At 35.3% G+C, this 15,651-nt stretch overlaps 1 protein-coding gene across 1 annotated transcript; it reads right to left on the bottom strand.

Moving 5' to 3' along the window:
• Positions 1-4,519: 4,519 nt before the first annotated feature.
• On the bottom strand, positions 4,520-5,458 carry LOC102018487 (olfactory receptor 1030-like). The gene has a single exon (XM_005380523.1). It carries the CDS (start codon positions 5,456-5,458, stop codon positions 4,520-4,522), a length of 939 nt encoding a protein of 312 aa, XP_005380580.1.
• Positions 5,459-15,651: the final 10,193 nt, after the last annotated feature.

The following is a 15,651-nucleotide window of genomic DNA, read 5'->3' as shown; positions in this document are numbered from 1 at the left end:
CTGCTTATTTAAAACTTAAATTTTATTTTTCACAGATGTTTTCTTGAGGACCAAGTTTTAGTTTTTGTAAGTGAACTTTTCACCCCCTAAACCATACATTCTTTTCAGGTCCAGAATAATTTATTTGCTTGCTTGCAATGCAAGTGCTACTAATCTACTCTTATAGGTTAGGTCCCACAGACATAATCTTTGGGTAAATTTAATACTTTAATGTACAAGGAAATATGAACAGGCTTGGAATAAAAGCTTAGCAGATAATGTTTTTGACAATTAATTAAAGTACAGTACTTGACGGTAGACTAGACTACAGTTGATAGAGTTGCTATTTTGTGCAGATGGCCACTTTTGGACCCCTTTGTGATTTGTGATAAGGTGGAAAGATAGTTCAAAATGCTACTTTTTCATGACATACTGTCCTTTAATACAAATAACATCTAATGGATTTCTTTTCAATTTTCTGCTTCATTATAATCAGCATTAATTTAAATTCTGCATCTGAAAGATTTCTAAGGAAAGTTAGTTGTTATTTTTGCTAAGGCAAATGAAGTAAAACACTATTTATAATAATAGATTGATTTCAAGTAAAACAGGGAATGATGGGGGCCAAGCAAGTTAAGAGTAGATCCTTCTAAAAGAGAATAAAAATGGAATAAAGATGTTCGATGAGAAGTCTAGACACAAACCTTTTACTCTCTCTACTCCTGCCCACACTTGAGGCACCTGCTGTCATGCACCATCCCTAGCTGAGAGTGACACACAGATGGGCTTGACAGTGCCTGAGCCTGGCTGGCTCATCTGGGTCCCTTCTCCTCACGCACCTCACACCACATCCAGCGCAGTCAGCAACCAGTGTCACCTGCAGCAAGGAGCAGAAGCTGCAGGTTGGTAGGTTCCAGGTGCCAGAGCGGCCAATACACCCAAGCAAAAATAAACCTGTGGGAATAAAATATTTTTTTCACTCCACAGAACAAAGCCTTCTGGAAACTGTTAGGACAGTCAAGCCGCCTCAAAGACCTAAGAGATACTCATTTGATTTTTGAAAAAGAATGACAATTTTTTCCCGTTTCCACTCTACGCTATCTAATCAGATGTGGAAGTTCTGTTTATTTATATTTTTCTGGCAACCTGGGTGGAAAAGTAAGATGTTTGTCACTGTCCAGAAATCTAACCTCTACAAGTGCTGGCTTCAGAGGCTCCTTATCTCTGGTGGATGGAACACTGAATTGCAGGCAGAGCCCCTCCCTGGCGCTGAGTTGACACTTTGGTGTTCCATCTTGCTCATCAAAGAATGTCAGAACTGTATGTCCAGGGCAGACTTGACAATGTGGGACACACACTGGAGATTTTAAAATGCTTAATTTCTCAAACACTTGTATGTGAAATAATATGAAATAATATGAAGGGAAATAGAAAAGTATAATGGAAAGGATAATTCCTGTCATGTTTCCTTTTTGTTTTCAGCTTGATAAAAAAAAAATCCTTTTGGTCTATTTCTAAGCACAAAAACCACCAAAGTATTAAATGAGGATAACTAAGAAATTTAAATCTCTATTAACTGAAAAATTCTGCACTTTATGTACAGATGAGTGTAAATTTATATATTCATAAGCATATGTCATATATTTTGGTTATATATAGTTTTTTTTTTTTTTAGCGAAAACTGCCTATTCAGTGAAGACTGGGAAATAAAATTCATTTTCAGGATTATCATGAGAAAAATGAACTTGCATTTTGTTTTGTATGAGAAATTTTATGTTTCCCTTCAATGAAATAATGTACTCAAAATCAATTAATATTCTATTATTTTGAAATACTTATGTATTCAGAAGATATTTGTTAATGGCTGAAGAATTAGTATATTATATGTTGATTGAAACAGCTTCAATTTATAAGTGGACAAAGATGTGTAATTATGTTGGCTTACTTTATGGCTTAAATATTATCATTTAAATATAATATTTAAGATCATGTTTGTGATATTCCATATACTTTGAAAAAATGTAAATAATTAATTGGAGAATTCTTCACTTGAGATGTTTCTTCATAAAGCTAAAGTCATGGAGATAAATTTACAAGGTTAAGGAAATTCAGTGAAGACAGAAAAGAGAAAAATGCTCAAAATTTAGCTGATTCAGATCCTTCCTTATACCTAATTCTTTGTTTTTCAGCTCTTTTGGAAGTTTAGGAAAACATAGATTTATATGCTTCACAATTTATGAATATATTACTCTTTATTTCTGCTTTATTTTATAGGAGAATCAAAGAACATATTGAAGAAAGTGCACAAATTCAACAGCAGGAAGCTATTTTGGGGAGGTTTCATGACATATCTTTAGTTTCTTCTGAAAAGAACTAAAGAAATATTCACATCAAATATTCCTTTGAAAATATGAATATAATTAACTTGTCAAGGACTGTGTATTAAAACACAAGCTTTCTATTTACTGTTATTTTTGCTTCTAAATCAAACTGATCTGAAAATAGTTTGAGAAAAAAATTTAAGAATTGTGGCATTGTGTTGAAAACACTCTTTTCAATCTAAGTGTTGATATCTGCTCATTTTTATTTCCGTTAGTCACCTCTTTTTTATAGCAAAGATCCCTTGTCTGTTGTGGTCCAGCTCTTATCATCTTCCCCATGGTCAACTTCCCCAATGCATCCCTCTCCTTGGTCAGGTTGTGCTGTTATCTTTTTATGTCTTTCTGATTTATAGATATAAGCATTGTTTGGGGGATATTGAAAAACAGTCTTACTGGACAACTCTAATAATTCCTTTTCTCTCACTCTCCCGCCACAGGACTGTTACTGGGTACCACATCCAGCCATCCACTGGAATTAGAATTAAATACAGAGGAGTTCAACTTAGCTGACAATTCTGATGTATCTGTTCTATGCCAGGAACTGTGGTAGGTACTGGGGTGTAAACTGAGGAAGATAATCTATTTAGTCACAAATAGCTCATGGTCTAACATCCAGGTTCATATCATCCTTCAGCACTACCACTTTGTTGATTCCCCTCGAGCTCATTACCTGGGCAACTCTTGCATTTTTTTGGCTGGCTTCCTACCTTTCCTCACTGTTTCTTTATCCTGCCAATATTTTTGTTTTTAATCACAGTCAATACTTCATCCCAAGTGTTTAGGAATACAACTTGTAATACAAGGTATTTCTTCATATAGGCTTTCTGGTACTAAGTAAAAGCAATTTTTAATATTGAGTTGTTTTTAATTTTCTAAAATTAAGCAATCACAAACAACAATCCAGTAAAGACTTCACCTTATCTGAAAAGTTAACTTGGGAACCTTTTAGTTTCTTGATGAATTTGCAATGAATTAGTGAAATATATTCTTAACCATTTATAAAATCATACAACAGTCACCTTTCAAAAACAGTTTAAGAGAAATCTAATGGTTTATGGCAGATACGTGTATCCTAACTATTTTGAAAGAAGTATTAGAATTCAAACTCACAAAAAAATCTCCTATTCCTGCTTACATAAGAACAAAATTAAAGAATTTTTTTCACCTGCCCCTATAAACAGCAAGAACTTATGTAGATTAATCTTTAAGAAATTGGAATATCAAATTGTGGAAATAAATAAAGAATGTGTAAAATATTGCAAAGCCAAAATATTTCTCTATATAATTTAACTTATTTAAGATAATAATGTTATTTCTCAGAAACATGTATACCCTGGTCTGGCTACCTTAGGACACACTCTCTTTCCTTTGTTTTTTTCCCTATTTTTCTTTCTTTTCCACTAAAGAAAAAAAGTCAGTATAATGTTAGTTTTCAGAAACTAGAAAAATTAAACCCTGAGTATTGAGTAAATAAGTACTTGTAATATCTCTGAAAGTACCCCAGGTTCTTTATATCTTCTAATTAAACTTTCTTTTTTTTAAAAAAGCCCACCTTTAACTGAGCCACAATTTTCTTTTTCCTTCCTCCCCTTACAATTGCCATAATACTATTTTTCTACTGATCATTTAAAACATGCAGTACTTCAATTACATTTGGACTAAATAAGCTTTACGTGAGCTGGTGTTGAAATTTAATTACTGTGTATAGCAATGTGTTATGAAGAAATATTTCCTAAGAATAACAGATTACAAATACAGACTGTTTTAAGCTAGAAAATGTTTGTAATAACACATTTTCATGTGTGAGTTTTATATCCGTCTATATTAACCTATAATTTTACCCAAAGTGCTACTTTAGAGAAGTTTTTTAAATTTAGAGGTTATATTGTCATCAAATTTGTAGTCAACTTCATTTTCAAATTATAAAGCACATAGCTAATGACATTTTGGCTTGTAAATCAGTTCTAGTTGGTCTGTGATAACTGAATGAACTAACTGTTATTATGTCAAACAAGTGGCCCAATAGTTTGGTCATTTAAACTGCAAATTGGATGAACTTTTTACTTCTTGATTGGATATCAGTTGGCCTACTAAATCTTAATCAAATTGGTTAAACTATGTCAATTATATTTTCATAAGGCCACGTTTTGATAATTCACTCACTGTGACTCTTTGCCCTCTAGCAATTTTTTCAGGGTGTCCTTCACTTCTGTGTTCCTCAGGCTATAGATGAGAGGGTTGAGCATTGGGATTACAAGACTATAAAACACAGAGACCACTTTGTTGTATTTCCATGAATTCCAGGCTTTAGGTTGCTGCAGGTACATGAAAAACAGTGTTCCATAGAAGATGGTGACCACAGTGAGGTGGGAGGCACAGGTGGAAAATGCTTTGCATTTGCCTTCAGAAGACTGAATTTTTATGATACAGAAGAGAATGCAGACATACGAGACAAGGACAGTCAGGAGGGATCCTGTGAGATTCACCACAGAGAAGATCAAGAGCTGCTTTTCTTTGCTGTGGGTGTCAGAGCAGGAGAGGGCCAGGAGAGGAGGGTCAGCACAATAGAAGTGGTGAATTACATTGGAGTCACAGAAAGACAACTGGAAAGTCAGTATTGTTTGTATCACAGAGTTCAGGAAGCCATAGGTATAGACTCCTACCACCAACTCCTTGCATACCCGCTGGGTCATGATAGCTGTGTAAATCAGGGGGTTGCAGATGGCCATGTAACGGTCATAGGCCATTGCGGCCAAGAGGAAGCACTCCGTAGTGGCAAAAGCACTGGAGAAGTACAGCTGAGCAAAACAGCCTGAAAAGGAGATGGTTTTTCTCTTCACCAACAGATTTTGCAGCATCTTGGGCCCAATGGAAGATGAGTAACAAAGATCAATGAATGCCAGGTGACTGAGAAAATAGTACATGGGGGTGTGGAGCCGTGAGTCTGCCTTGATGAGCAGGATCATGCCAGTGTTTCCCACCAAGGTGAGGAGATAGATGACCAGGAACACCAAAAACAGGGGGAGCTGAAGCTCAGGACGGTCTGTGAATCCCATGAGGACAAATTCTGTCACTGTGCTACCATTGCCTCTTGCCATTTCGTTCTCATCTGTTGTGAAAAGTAGAAACATGACTTACAAATGACTAGATTTTTTCATTTATCAAACATCTGTTGCCCATCTATAATGAGCTTGATGCCATGCTTCGTGAAGGTGATATAAAAATGAAGACATGTATGTCTACCTTCAATGAGCTCACAGCCTGGTAGGAGAAATATGTATGTAAAGAACTAGTTCCAATTTAGTGTGGATTCATGCTATGAAAGAGAGGAATCCTATAATGGAACCTGTCTGCAACAAGGTAATGAGTGTGGGAAAAGGATCAAAAAGATTTAAAAAGAAGGGATGCTGAATTGTCTTCAGTGTCCGCCTGGACATTTTGAATTATAAATACAATATAGCCTCTTTGTGAAATTTTCAAATAACAAAGAGGGACATAAATAAATAGTGCATTCTCCCCTTTACTTCCAATATAATTGCTTAGTGGTATCCAATTTAAGAGTTCTTTTTATGTCCTAAATAATGCTTAAGCATAAACAAATATGAATGCACAGACACTATTTTTTTTACATAAGTGATAGACACAGTTTTGAACTTTGGTCCTTTTTACACTTAACAAGTATTTCTTTTCTTTTCTTTCTTTCGTTCTTTCTTTCTTTCTTTCTTTCTTTCTTTCTTTCTTTCTTTCTTTCTTTCTTTCTTTTTTTTTGGTACCGGGAATCAACTCAAGACCTTGAGCTTGCCAGGCGGGTGCTTATGCCTCTGAGCTATATCCCTGGCCCTTAGAAATTATTTCTAAAGAGTGTGTATAAATCATGACATTCCTTTTTGTAGCTGTATTGTACTTCATTAATGAGTTTCCTCTTAATGGACATTTATTTTATTTTTAAATTCCCTTGAGCTATTGCTTTATTTTAACAAAATTTGTCATAGTATGTGATTTATTATGGGATTTTTCTGTAATTTCTGGATCCATTAAAGTATTGGTGAGTAAAAAGTACATATATATTTTAAACTGAAATAAAATGTTGAAAAATAATTCTTTTCATTCCTTGCTTAAGCATAGATTTTACCTTAACTGACAAGCTAATGGCCCAAATTCTATATGTGAAGTGAATTTCCACTGACTGAGAATGGTATGAGATATTAATTTAAAACTTAAGGTGCACACATGGCCCAGAATAGGGATATTAAAATTATTTCCAATATGACACTCAATTATAAATAATGCATATATAGTACATATAACTCATTGTCTGTTCACTTCCACTAATGTCTTATTTTATAATTAAAAATTTTTAATTTGTTACTATTAATTTTTCAAAATATTGGGTTTCCATGTAGTATTTTCATATATGCATACAACATAGTTTGATCATATATTTCCCTATACCATTATTTTGTATTACTTTGTACCATCATCTTCCTTTATACTTCCCTCCCTCCAATCATTTTACCTTTCCTCTTGTCTAATAATAATCAATGGATATTTAATGCTTATGATTTTTGTTTTTTTTCTATTAGAAATAAAACTGCAATAAGCATGCAAATGCATGTAATTGGATAGAGGATGACCACTAAAAGTGAAGTTTGGGTCAAGGTGTATATATTTATTTTTTCTTTTGATAGCAATTGACAAATTAAATCAACTTTTTGATATACATATTGCAATTATTTTTCAGTTTTTCACTTGTCCTTTAATGTATTGTACTTGGTATTGGCAATACAGTGCATCTGGCATGGCATTTTCATTTGTGCTATGCAGTAAATTTTAAATCTTTTGGTACTAAATCTGTTCCTTTTTGAATTCTGATCTTTATGACATGGCTAGTCAATTTATTATCATTTAAATTATCGCATTTCATTTTAGATATTTATTGAATTTCATTTTTACATTATGATCTTTACCTACCTGTAATTTAATTATAATGTAAACAATGAGGTAATCAACTCTTTTTATTTGTTTCTTCAAATGGCTCACCAGACATCTTAATACAACTTTTGGCGAAATACTTCTGGTGATTCTATTGATGTAGAAGTACTACCTTATAGCATTCTAAACCATCCTTAGATGTTTGGGTCAGTTTCTGATATATATTTTGCAGTCTGTTTTAGAACAAAGATCAAATATTTAAGCAAAAATAGTTGAGTATTGTATAATTCATTTTGTGTGGTAGCAAATTTTTTGGCTATTCTTACCTGTATAAGTTTTCAGATAACTTTTAGTGTTACCATATTTAAAACAATAATAATCAAGGTGGGTGTCTTTCGGGCAAAGAATTTGAGGGTTCTGTTACCTGGAAGATGGTTTAGAAGGAGTAGATAACATGGGCTACAGGTGGGCACATTGCTTTGCCTCATAGATTCCTTGCCTCATGGGGTATGATGCAGTAGCAAGTGTCTCCAAGTAGCTCTAAACATGGAGAAAAGGCAGGGTTTACTTATGTTTGGATCTAAAGGATGGCCTATGAGTAATAAACAATAAATGTGGCTAGAAATGCATGTCTGGGCTATACAACTTAGAGTCTGATATCTCATTTTAAAGACTTTGACTTGTAACCTGAAGCAAGTAGGCAGCCTTTGAAATGAATTTTAATGGCTATTGGAAGATGGAAAGGACTCCAGAAAATGAAAGACGGATTTAAGGAGAGTGTTTTAAGTAGAGTAACAGTTGAGTAAGGAATTGAGTGAGAACAGCTAACAGGATGTTCAGGGACTGTGATATGCTTTGAGTAAAAGCAAGTACACATGGAAGAGATTAATGGGAGACAAACTGGATGGAGTAGGATATGGTATATTGTGAAGAGCCTGAAAGTCCAGGAAGATTTAATAATTCAGCAGTGAGCACTGACCCATTAAAAGTCTGCGTAATAGAATGACTTAACCAATTACCAGAGAGCCTGCAGAGTTCAGACTTAATCTGGCAGTGTGTGGGGGATTAAAGAGAGTGAGCCATCAAAAGGGATACTAGCTGGGATGTTTTCCATGTGGGAGAGATCAGGATTTACACCAGGAAAGGAAGGTAGGAAGGAAGAAAGTTTATAGAGTCTGTATCACTTAGCAATTGAGTGAAACTCTGCATTTGCAAACCTGAGAGCCTAGAATATGATGATGTGAAAATTGACAGTTTAATTTTATCATATATCTTTTGAAAGATCTGACACATTTTATACACACACACACACATTCATACATGCACACACAAGTATAACTGAGAGATAAAAGGAAGAAAAACTTGCCTCTCTGTTTGCTTACCAATGGTGCAGTAAGGTAGTGATGTTAGCAGAGACAGGAAGAAAGGTAGGACTGCATTGGCCAGAGGCAATTGAGGCGACTGCAGATGCCACTGCAGTTAGAGCTCAGGATCCTGATTTGGGAGTCACTGATATATAAATGGTGTGGTGAGATATGAGAAATAGGTGGAAGCAAGGTTCAAGATCTTTGGGAAAAATGCATCTTTACACTTAGGGGCTCATAAGAGGATTCAGCAGGGGAGAAAAGATGCCCCAAATATTCAGTCTAGCTCATATCAGTGAAGAGCAAGGAGTCTTTTGAATACAGGTATTCCTGGAAACCCCTGACTTATGGTGGATATGACCTGTTTTATTGTGGTCTTATCTCTCCCAGTAATAACTTAAAACTACACCTTGAAATCTTCAGGCATGCCATTTAAGCTGTCTCACTCAGTTAAATGTTGCTTGCAAAATGTTTGCTGTTCACAGTTCTAAGTGATAGAAAGGTGGCAACATATTCTTCTGGATTCATTTCCAGAATTGATCAAGTCTTTCCACCACCATTCAGATTATGATAGATTCCACTTCAAACAGACATGGAAAGGTTTAGTATCCCCAGAAGAGACACAAAGCTAGTGTGCAGACACTAACTTATTTAACAGCTCTTGCTTCATAGTAAATTTGTACTTTTAGCTATTATTGATGTGATTTCACATTTGCCTATGATGGTTTTAAGGCTTGGTTAATGCTTTCTTACCTGAAGGTCTTAAATTTTTTTGTTCCATTAGCTAAATATTTACTCATCATTTGTTATATATACCATTTTTGGTATTCTACATATTTTTTTGTTTGTTTGCTTTGTTTTCTTGGTACCAGTGGTTGAACTCAGGACCTTACACTTGCCAGACAGGTGCTTGGACCTCTGAGCTATATCCCCAACCCCTGTTTTTGATGTTCTAAAATACTTCTTGAATTAATTTCTAAGTTTGAGGATTACTGATAGTAACAGTGGTTAGTCTAATTGTTCTTAGAACTTGACTAGACCTGGTGACAAATAAACAAAACCAAAGCAGTGAAAACAAAGCAGTAAGGACTGGGAATGTAGCTCAGCAGCATAAGAGATTGCCTGGCTAGCCTGAGGTCATGAGTTCGATTCCCGGTACCAAAAGACAAAACAAAACAAACAAACAAAAAAACCAAAGCAGTAAGTCTCTAATAATAAGCAGTAAGTCTCTAATAATAAGCAGTAAGTCTCTAATAATAAATATTTGACGTTTCATTTTCTTCCAAGAGAAAATTTGTGGTTCCCTTCAAAAAGAAACAGACTACTGAGATGTAACTAACTCTCAAACTACTGACAATTGTTGGTGGTTACTTGAATACTTTCAGTGTGACAAGATTAAGTATATCTTACTTAATATATTGTTATTTATCTCAGAAAAATGAGACATAGAAATGTTCAGTAATTTGCCAAATTGATTTAAAACCAAGTAGTCTAATTCCAGAGTTCTCAACCTAAATGATACCATCTCCCCATTTATCATTTTTCAATATTAATTTTCTTCATAATTTTTTTCTTGAAAAGTTAAGACTTCTCTGGAAAACTTTTAGGTACACTGTGATGGTTCAATTATACGTCCTCTTCATTTGTGCAGGCACATTTGACATTGATTGTTGTATTTCACCAATATATTTAATGTTTGATAATTCAGAATGTTGTTTTGTGTTCCTTACCATTATTTATTATGTGTGAAAGAGTCAAACAACTTTGTTGAGTAACCCAAGAAATATTTTTCACCTTGGGAAATGCACAGCCCACAACTGCTGTGAGAATATGGTGAAAGATTTCCTACCATCTTGTCTAGTGAAACTCTATATTATCGCTAGTGTTTTATCTAATAATTATTTTCTTATTCTCTTTAATGGTTTGAACAATCTTCCATTTTTACCTCTGGTAATCTGAGCAACGTAGTTGAAAATGATGATATGTAATATAACAACCACTGCTAATTTGTATCATTTTGTCTTGAAATCCTGTATCACTTTTAATGTTCTTGCTTTGGTTCGTTTATGTTTGTGATGCTGGTATGCTGCTATTGCTCTTTTTTTTTCTTTTTCATTTACTATTCTCTTTAAAATAAAATTAAAAAGAAGAAAGATAAGTGTTTCTAGGAAAGTTTCATGCACACAAAATTTTGTATGCAATTTCAGAGGCTTCAGGAGTTTGCCAGATTACTGCTCTGGTTGCTGCATAGAATAATGCATTGGTGAGTAAAATAATCTCAGCTTTTCCAAGTGAGAGCTAATCAATCCTTCCCATTCCATCTCTGAGGAAAGAAAGATGCCCCATTGTCTCACAGTTCCAGAACTGGCTGCTGGGTGAATTTTGCTATGACAGCCTTAGAAGTGAAAACAACTTACCAAGCACCTATCCCACAGTTAGTCAGGATTCTCAATGCCCTGAAAGCATCCACTGAATGTATTTCTTATTTGACAATCAGGTCTCTCTTCATGTCTGACTAGAAGGCTTAGTTCCTATGTTCCACGTGGACAAACCAGAGTATTTATAAAGTTAAAATGTAATGAGTCTGCTATATTTTGTTATTCCAGTTTCCTGGGTACCAAGGGGACAGTTTATACAGAGTTTCTATGACATACTTTGCATTTGAATTAAATTACTCTTGGGAATTAAAATCCCTGAATCATTCTGGTGACTAATGATGACTCAGGTTGTGATGCTTTGGTGCCTGTTACCAGAATGGCATAAGTCCAGAACTTTTGTGTTACACTAAGATATAGCTATCTTGCCCTTGCTGGAACATCTGCTAGAGGTGACCTTGAAATAACAGCTGGGGTGAGGGTCCTATGTATGCTTTATGGAGGTTGGAGAAGATTACGCAAAGATTGTAGACTAGGATTCATATACTGGACATTTCTCCCTGAAGTAAAAGGATGGTTGTTGCTGCATATTTATCACAGCAGATAGAGAAAAGTAGTCTTCATTTCCTTTACAGTTGTGTGTTTCCTATTGGATTAAATTAAGGAATAAAATCATACTCAAAGTCGAGACAGAGATTAAATATTGTAGTGGTCCTTTGCTTCATCCTTTCATGTCTTTCTCTCATTTCTCCATGGGTTGAAACTGGGTCAGTCAATGCCTGCTTGTGTGGTCACAGTCAGTTTCTCAGTGTATCTGGTCTTTCCTCATGGCCTAAGGAAAAAAGGATTAGAGTGGTTCTGTAGGCCCTTAAAGTAAAAAGCATATGGTCCTCAACCTTGACATTCAAAGCAAGGTAGAACTTTCTCAAATTAGAAAGCACGTCTCCTACCCCTTAACATTTCCCAAATTTGTTAATTCACGCTTATGAGTGGGAAACTGGAAGAGAATTATGTATGGGTCAGACCTGAAGTGTAGATCCATGTCTAGTAGCCTTCTTTAGTAAATTTTTCCATTTTGTGTAACTTGTAACAGGTACGTCTGTTATTTTACATTCTGGCAAGAGTGGAAGATTTCTAGGCTAATTATGTTGGAAAGTGAAGGGTAAATTTGATTCGCTAACTGAAGAGGTCTATGATTTTCAAACGCTCTGTTTGATCCCAACCAGGCTATCTTAACGAGCGAGGGACCTTTGTTGCTGGTGTCCCTATGACTGGACACCCATTCTGAGTCATGACTAATGGGCAGGGAGTAGGGGACAGAAGCAGAGAGTCAGCTGAACTACTGCCATACGTGTCACATTTTATTTCTATCATTTCACTGTCTGGTCTGGGTTCAGATAATAATCAATGTAGTTTTCAGTAAGAACTGATTTTTCCATTTTTTTTAAATTCCATATGGACACAATTATAGGAGCTGAATATCTGGTAGATGACACTGAATCACTGAATCGGGGTAACCACTGCATCTTGTGTGGCCAAGTACCCGGATGAGGAAGGAGCTGGGAGAAACCGACAATGTGCCCCAGTGAGGAAAATTGACCGGCCGTGGCACTTCTGAGCCAATATTCAGACTTCACCTTCCCGTTCAGCAAAAGTAGGAGAGAAAAGTTCTTCATTCGGGGATGCAAGATAGCTTCCAGTGAGATTCTAAAGAAGAGGAAATTGTTTTTAAGAATCCCCTGGGTCATGAAGTTTACTTTTGGTTTTTAGGAAGGAGGTATATTAAAGGAGGATGCATATAAGATTCACATATTCAACTGGGAATACTGTTTGAAAAAGAACATTTCCTAGATTACAGAACCTTGGTAATGCTAATTTTCAGGGTGTTACCATTGAAAGTGCCAGAGCTCAATAAGGGCTACTTTGTTCTACCACAGCTAGGACCCAAAAAGATTTGTTGATATTTTGGCAGGATTGCGAGTTGCTCGGTGCTGATTACTGTTCTCCTTGTGATAGCTATGTCCTGTTGTGTTTGGTCTAAAGCCCTATCATTTTGCCACAAAACAAGATAGTGATAGATTCTGGTATCGTTTTGGTCAAGAGTTACTTCAACAAAGGCAATTTTTAATGTGTGGTTAAAGTGTCTTCTGCATATAGATAGTTGGTCTTGTGTATTTATGGTTTTGCATTTATGGATTCAATCAAACTGAAACTATTTGAAAAAAATTACATTTGTAGTAAGCATGTCCAGACTTTTCCAGATCATTATTCCCAAAACAATATGGTATAACAACTATTTGCATAACATTTACTTTGCAATGGATATGAGAGGTAATCCTGTGATGATTTAAAATATCATGATTTAAAGAGTGTGTAGGTTATATACAAACATATAATTTTATAGAAGGGACTTGAACATCCAAGGATCTTAGTATCTATAGGGGATCAGGAACCAACTCTCTGTGGGTACCAAGGGGTGACTGTATGTAGAAGGTTAAGATTAATGATACCCTTGTTTCTCTAATGGTCCATTATCTGGGGATATGGCATGACTTGCAGATGTATTGGCTTGACTGCAGGGATGGGCAGAAATAGTGTCTTACCTGTGAGTCCTCAGAGGCTTGATCTTTCATTTTGTACCACCTCTTTATCTCTAAAATTAGGAAATGTGAATCCCTCACCTAATCTTCAAACTCAGTATTGTCTTTGAACCTATGAGTCAACGTTGCTCTGTTCCCTGAGGAGTCATTAAATAAGCATCTGATCCAACTAATCTAAACCCAAAGTCTAGTTTCAGGTAAACAACTTTCAGGTAGATAGGAAATAATTGCCCTAATGACCTTGAAGGTGTGTTTGCTTATGCTTGCAGTCAGCCATGTCTCTGTTTCAGATCAGAGCCAGCGTGCTATTAGAACTAAATAATAATGATAATAAAAATAACAGTAACAGTAGTAGTAGGTAGTAGTAGTAAACTAGTAATTAGTTCTAGTTCTGTGATTGAAATGATAGCTCTGAAGTCACATCAAGGAGATTTGAATCCAGGCTCACCTACTTGGTGCCCTATCATCTTAGGAAAGTTATGTAACCTCTCCAAATTCTATTTTCTTAGCTGTCAGATGGAGATAGCAACAATACTTTTCAGAGGTTTGTTGAAAATATTAAATTAATTAAAACATTAAAATAATTTTCTATGTGTAACTGCTCTCTTAGTATTTAATTTGCAATAGGTATTTGTATTAGATGCTATTTTAAACTCTTTACACATATTACCTGATTTTATCATCGACATTTCTCATATCCTCATATATAGAAAAGGAATTCAATATTTAATGTTACACAACTTGGCCAAGGTCACAAAGTAGATAAATGAGTGGCTGAAGTGAGATTTGAAACGGGTATCCTGAGCTCGGAGCTCATATTTTCTTTATGCTGTTCTGTCTCCTATCAATGTTAAGGTGCTTTAAAGTGATGTCATCTACAGTATATTTACTTATAAGGTCTTATTTAAATATCTAACTCCTTTTGTAATGTGCTATATAAATGACTGAGGAATAACTAGATAAAAACTCTCATCTGTACAGTTTACTCCAGGGAAAAGTGTATTGCTATTTCACACCCATTACTGACTTATACAAACATCTCTTAGAGTGTGGGCATGTCAGTCAGCAAGTTTCTTTAATGGCAAGCCACAGAAACAGTCTGGAGATTTTCAGGCAATCATCGGTCAGGAGGAAAGCTGGAGAATCACGCTCAAATTCCTGTGAAGTCTGGCCAAGTGAGGATGTGAGAGCAGCTGCTGCTGAAAACCAGGGGCTGTAGACGTTTACCCTCAGTGTTATCCCTTCTATATGCCCAAAGCTAGGGCCACTCACGTCAACCCTGCTGCCCCAGGAATTTGATCTCATGACTCCAGATATTCCAGAATGACTACTAGAATTTTGTGCTGCATCTTTGATAGATTCAACTTTTATTTCCTTGAAGAAAGTACTATTCCTTTGATGTCCTATGTTGGTTGGGATGAGTGGTACCAGGAGCCTCCAACTGGACTTTTTCATGAAGTAGCCCTATTATATGGATCTGGGAGCCAATATGGAGTACTTTTTACTGTTACTGACCAATTTTGTCTAAATTATAAATTTGGGAACCTCGGGGCCCATAATGTTGGAATTAAGTCAAAATTCTTCTTAGAACTGATTCTTATTTTCTCTCTGATTGAGGGTCTTCAGTGTAGTAGTCCTCTAGATTAGTCTAGCTCAGAAATCAGTGAACATGTTTGATGAAGTAGAAATCCACTGTTACTGAAATCTCCACTCAGTGTACTGCTGTTCAAATGTTAGACAATGTTATGATTTTCTTCTTTCCCTACAGGTAACTACTGTTAGGAAAATACTGTGTTCGAAATATATTTGTGGCATTTCTTACATGTGTATATGTTATGTCGTTTTAAAATATTTAAAAACTATATCCTCTTTGTAGAAACATGGTAAAGCAAGGATCTATCAGATTAGACAATACGATACTTCAACTTAATTGTACAAAAGTTATTTTATTAAATGTATTTCACTTTTATTTATTAACATTCTGTTAATTTTTAAAAAATACCTAGGGTTATTTTATTTA

The sequence above is a fragment of the Chinchilla lanigera genome, unplaced genomic scaffold (assembly GCF_000276665.1).
Source record: "Chinchilla lanigera isolate Chin_1 unplaced genomic scaffold, ChiLan1.0 scaffold00013, whole genome shotgun sequence".
Taxonomy (NCBI): domain Eukaryota; kingdom Metazoa; phylum Chordata; class Mammalia; order Rodentia; family Chinchillidae; genus Chinchilla; species Chinchilla lanigera.
This window is presented reverse-complemented; position numbering and strand designations above follow the sequence as displayed.

Bases quoted from the DNA above. Each gene is read 5' to 3' on its own strand.
- LOC102018487 (XM_005380523.1), bottom strand. From the start codon at position 5,458: ATGGCAAGAGGCAATGGTAGCACAGTGACAGAATTTGTCCTCATGGGA.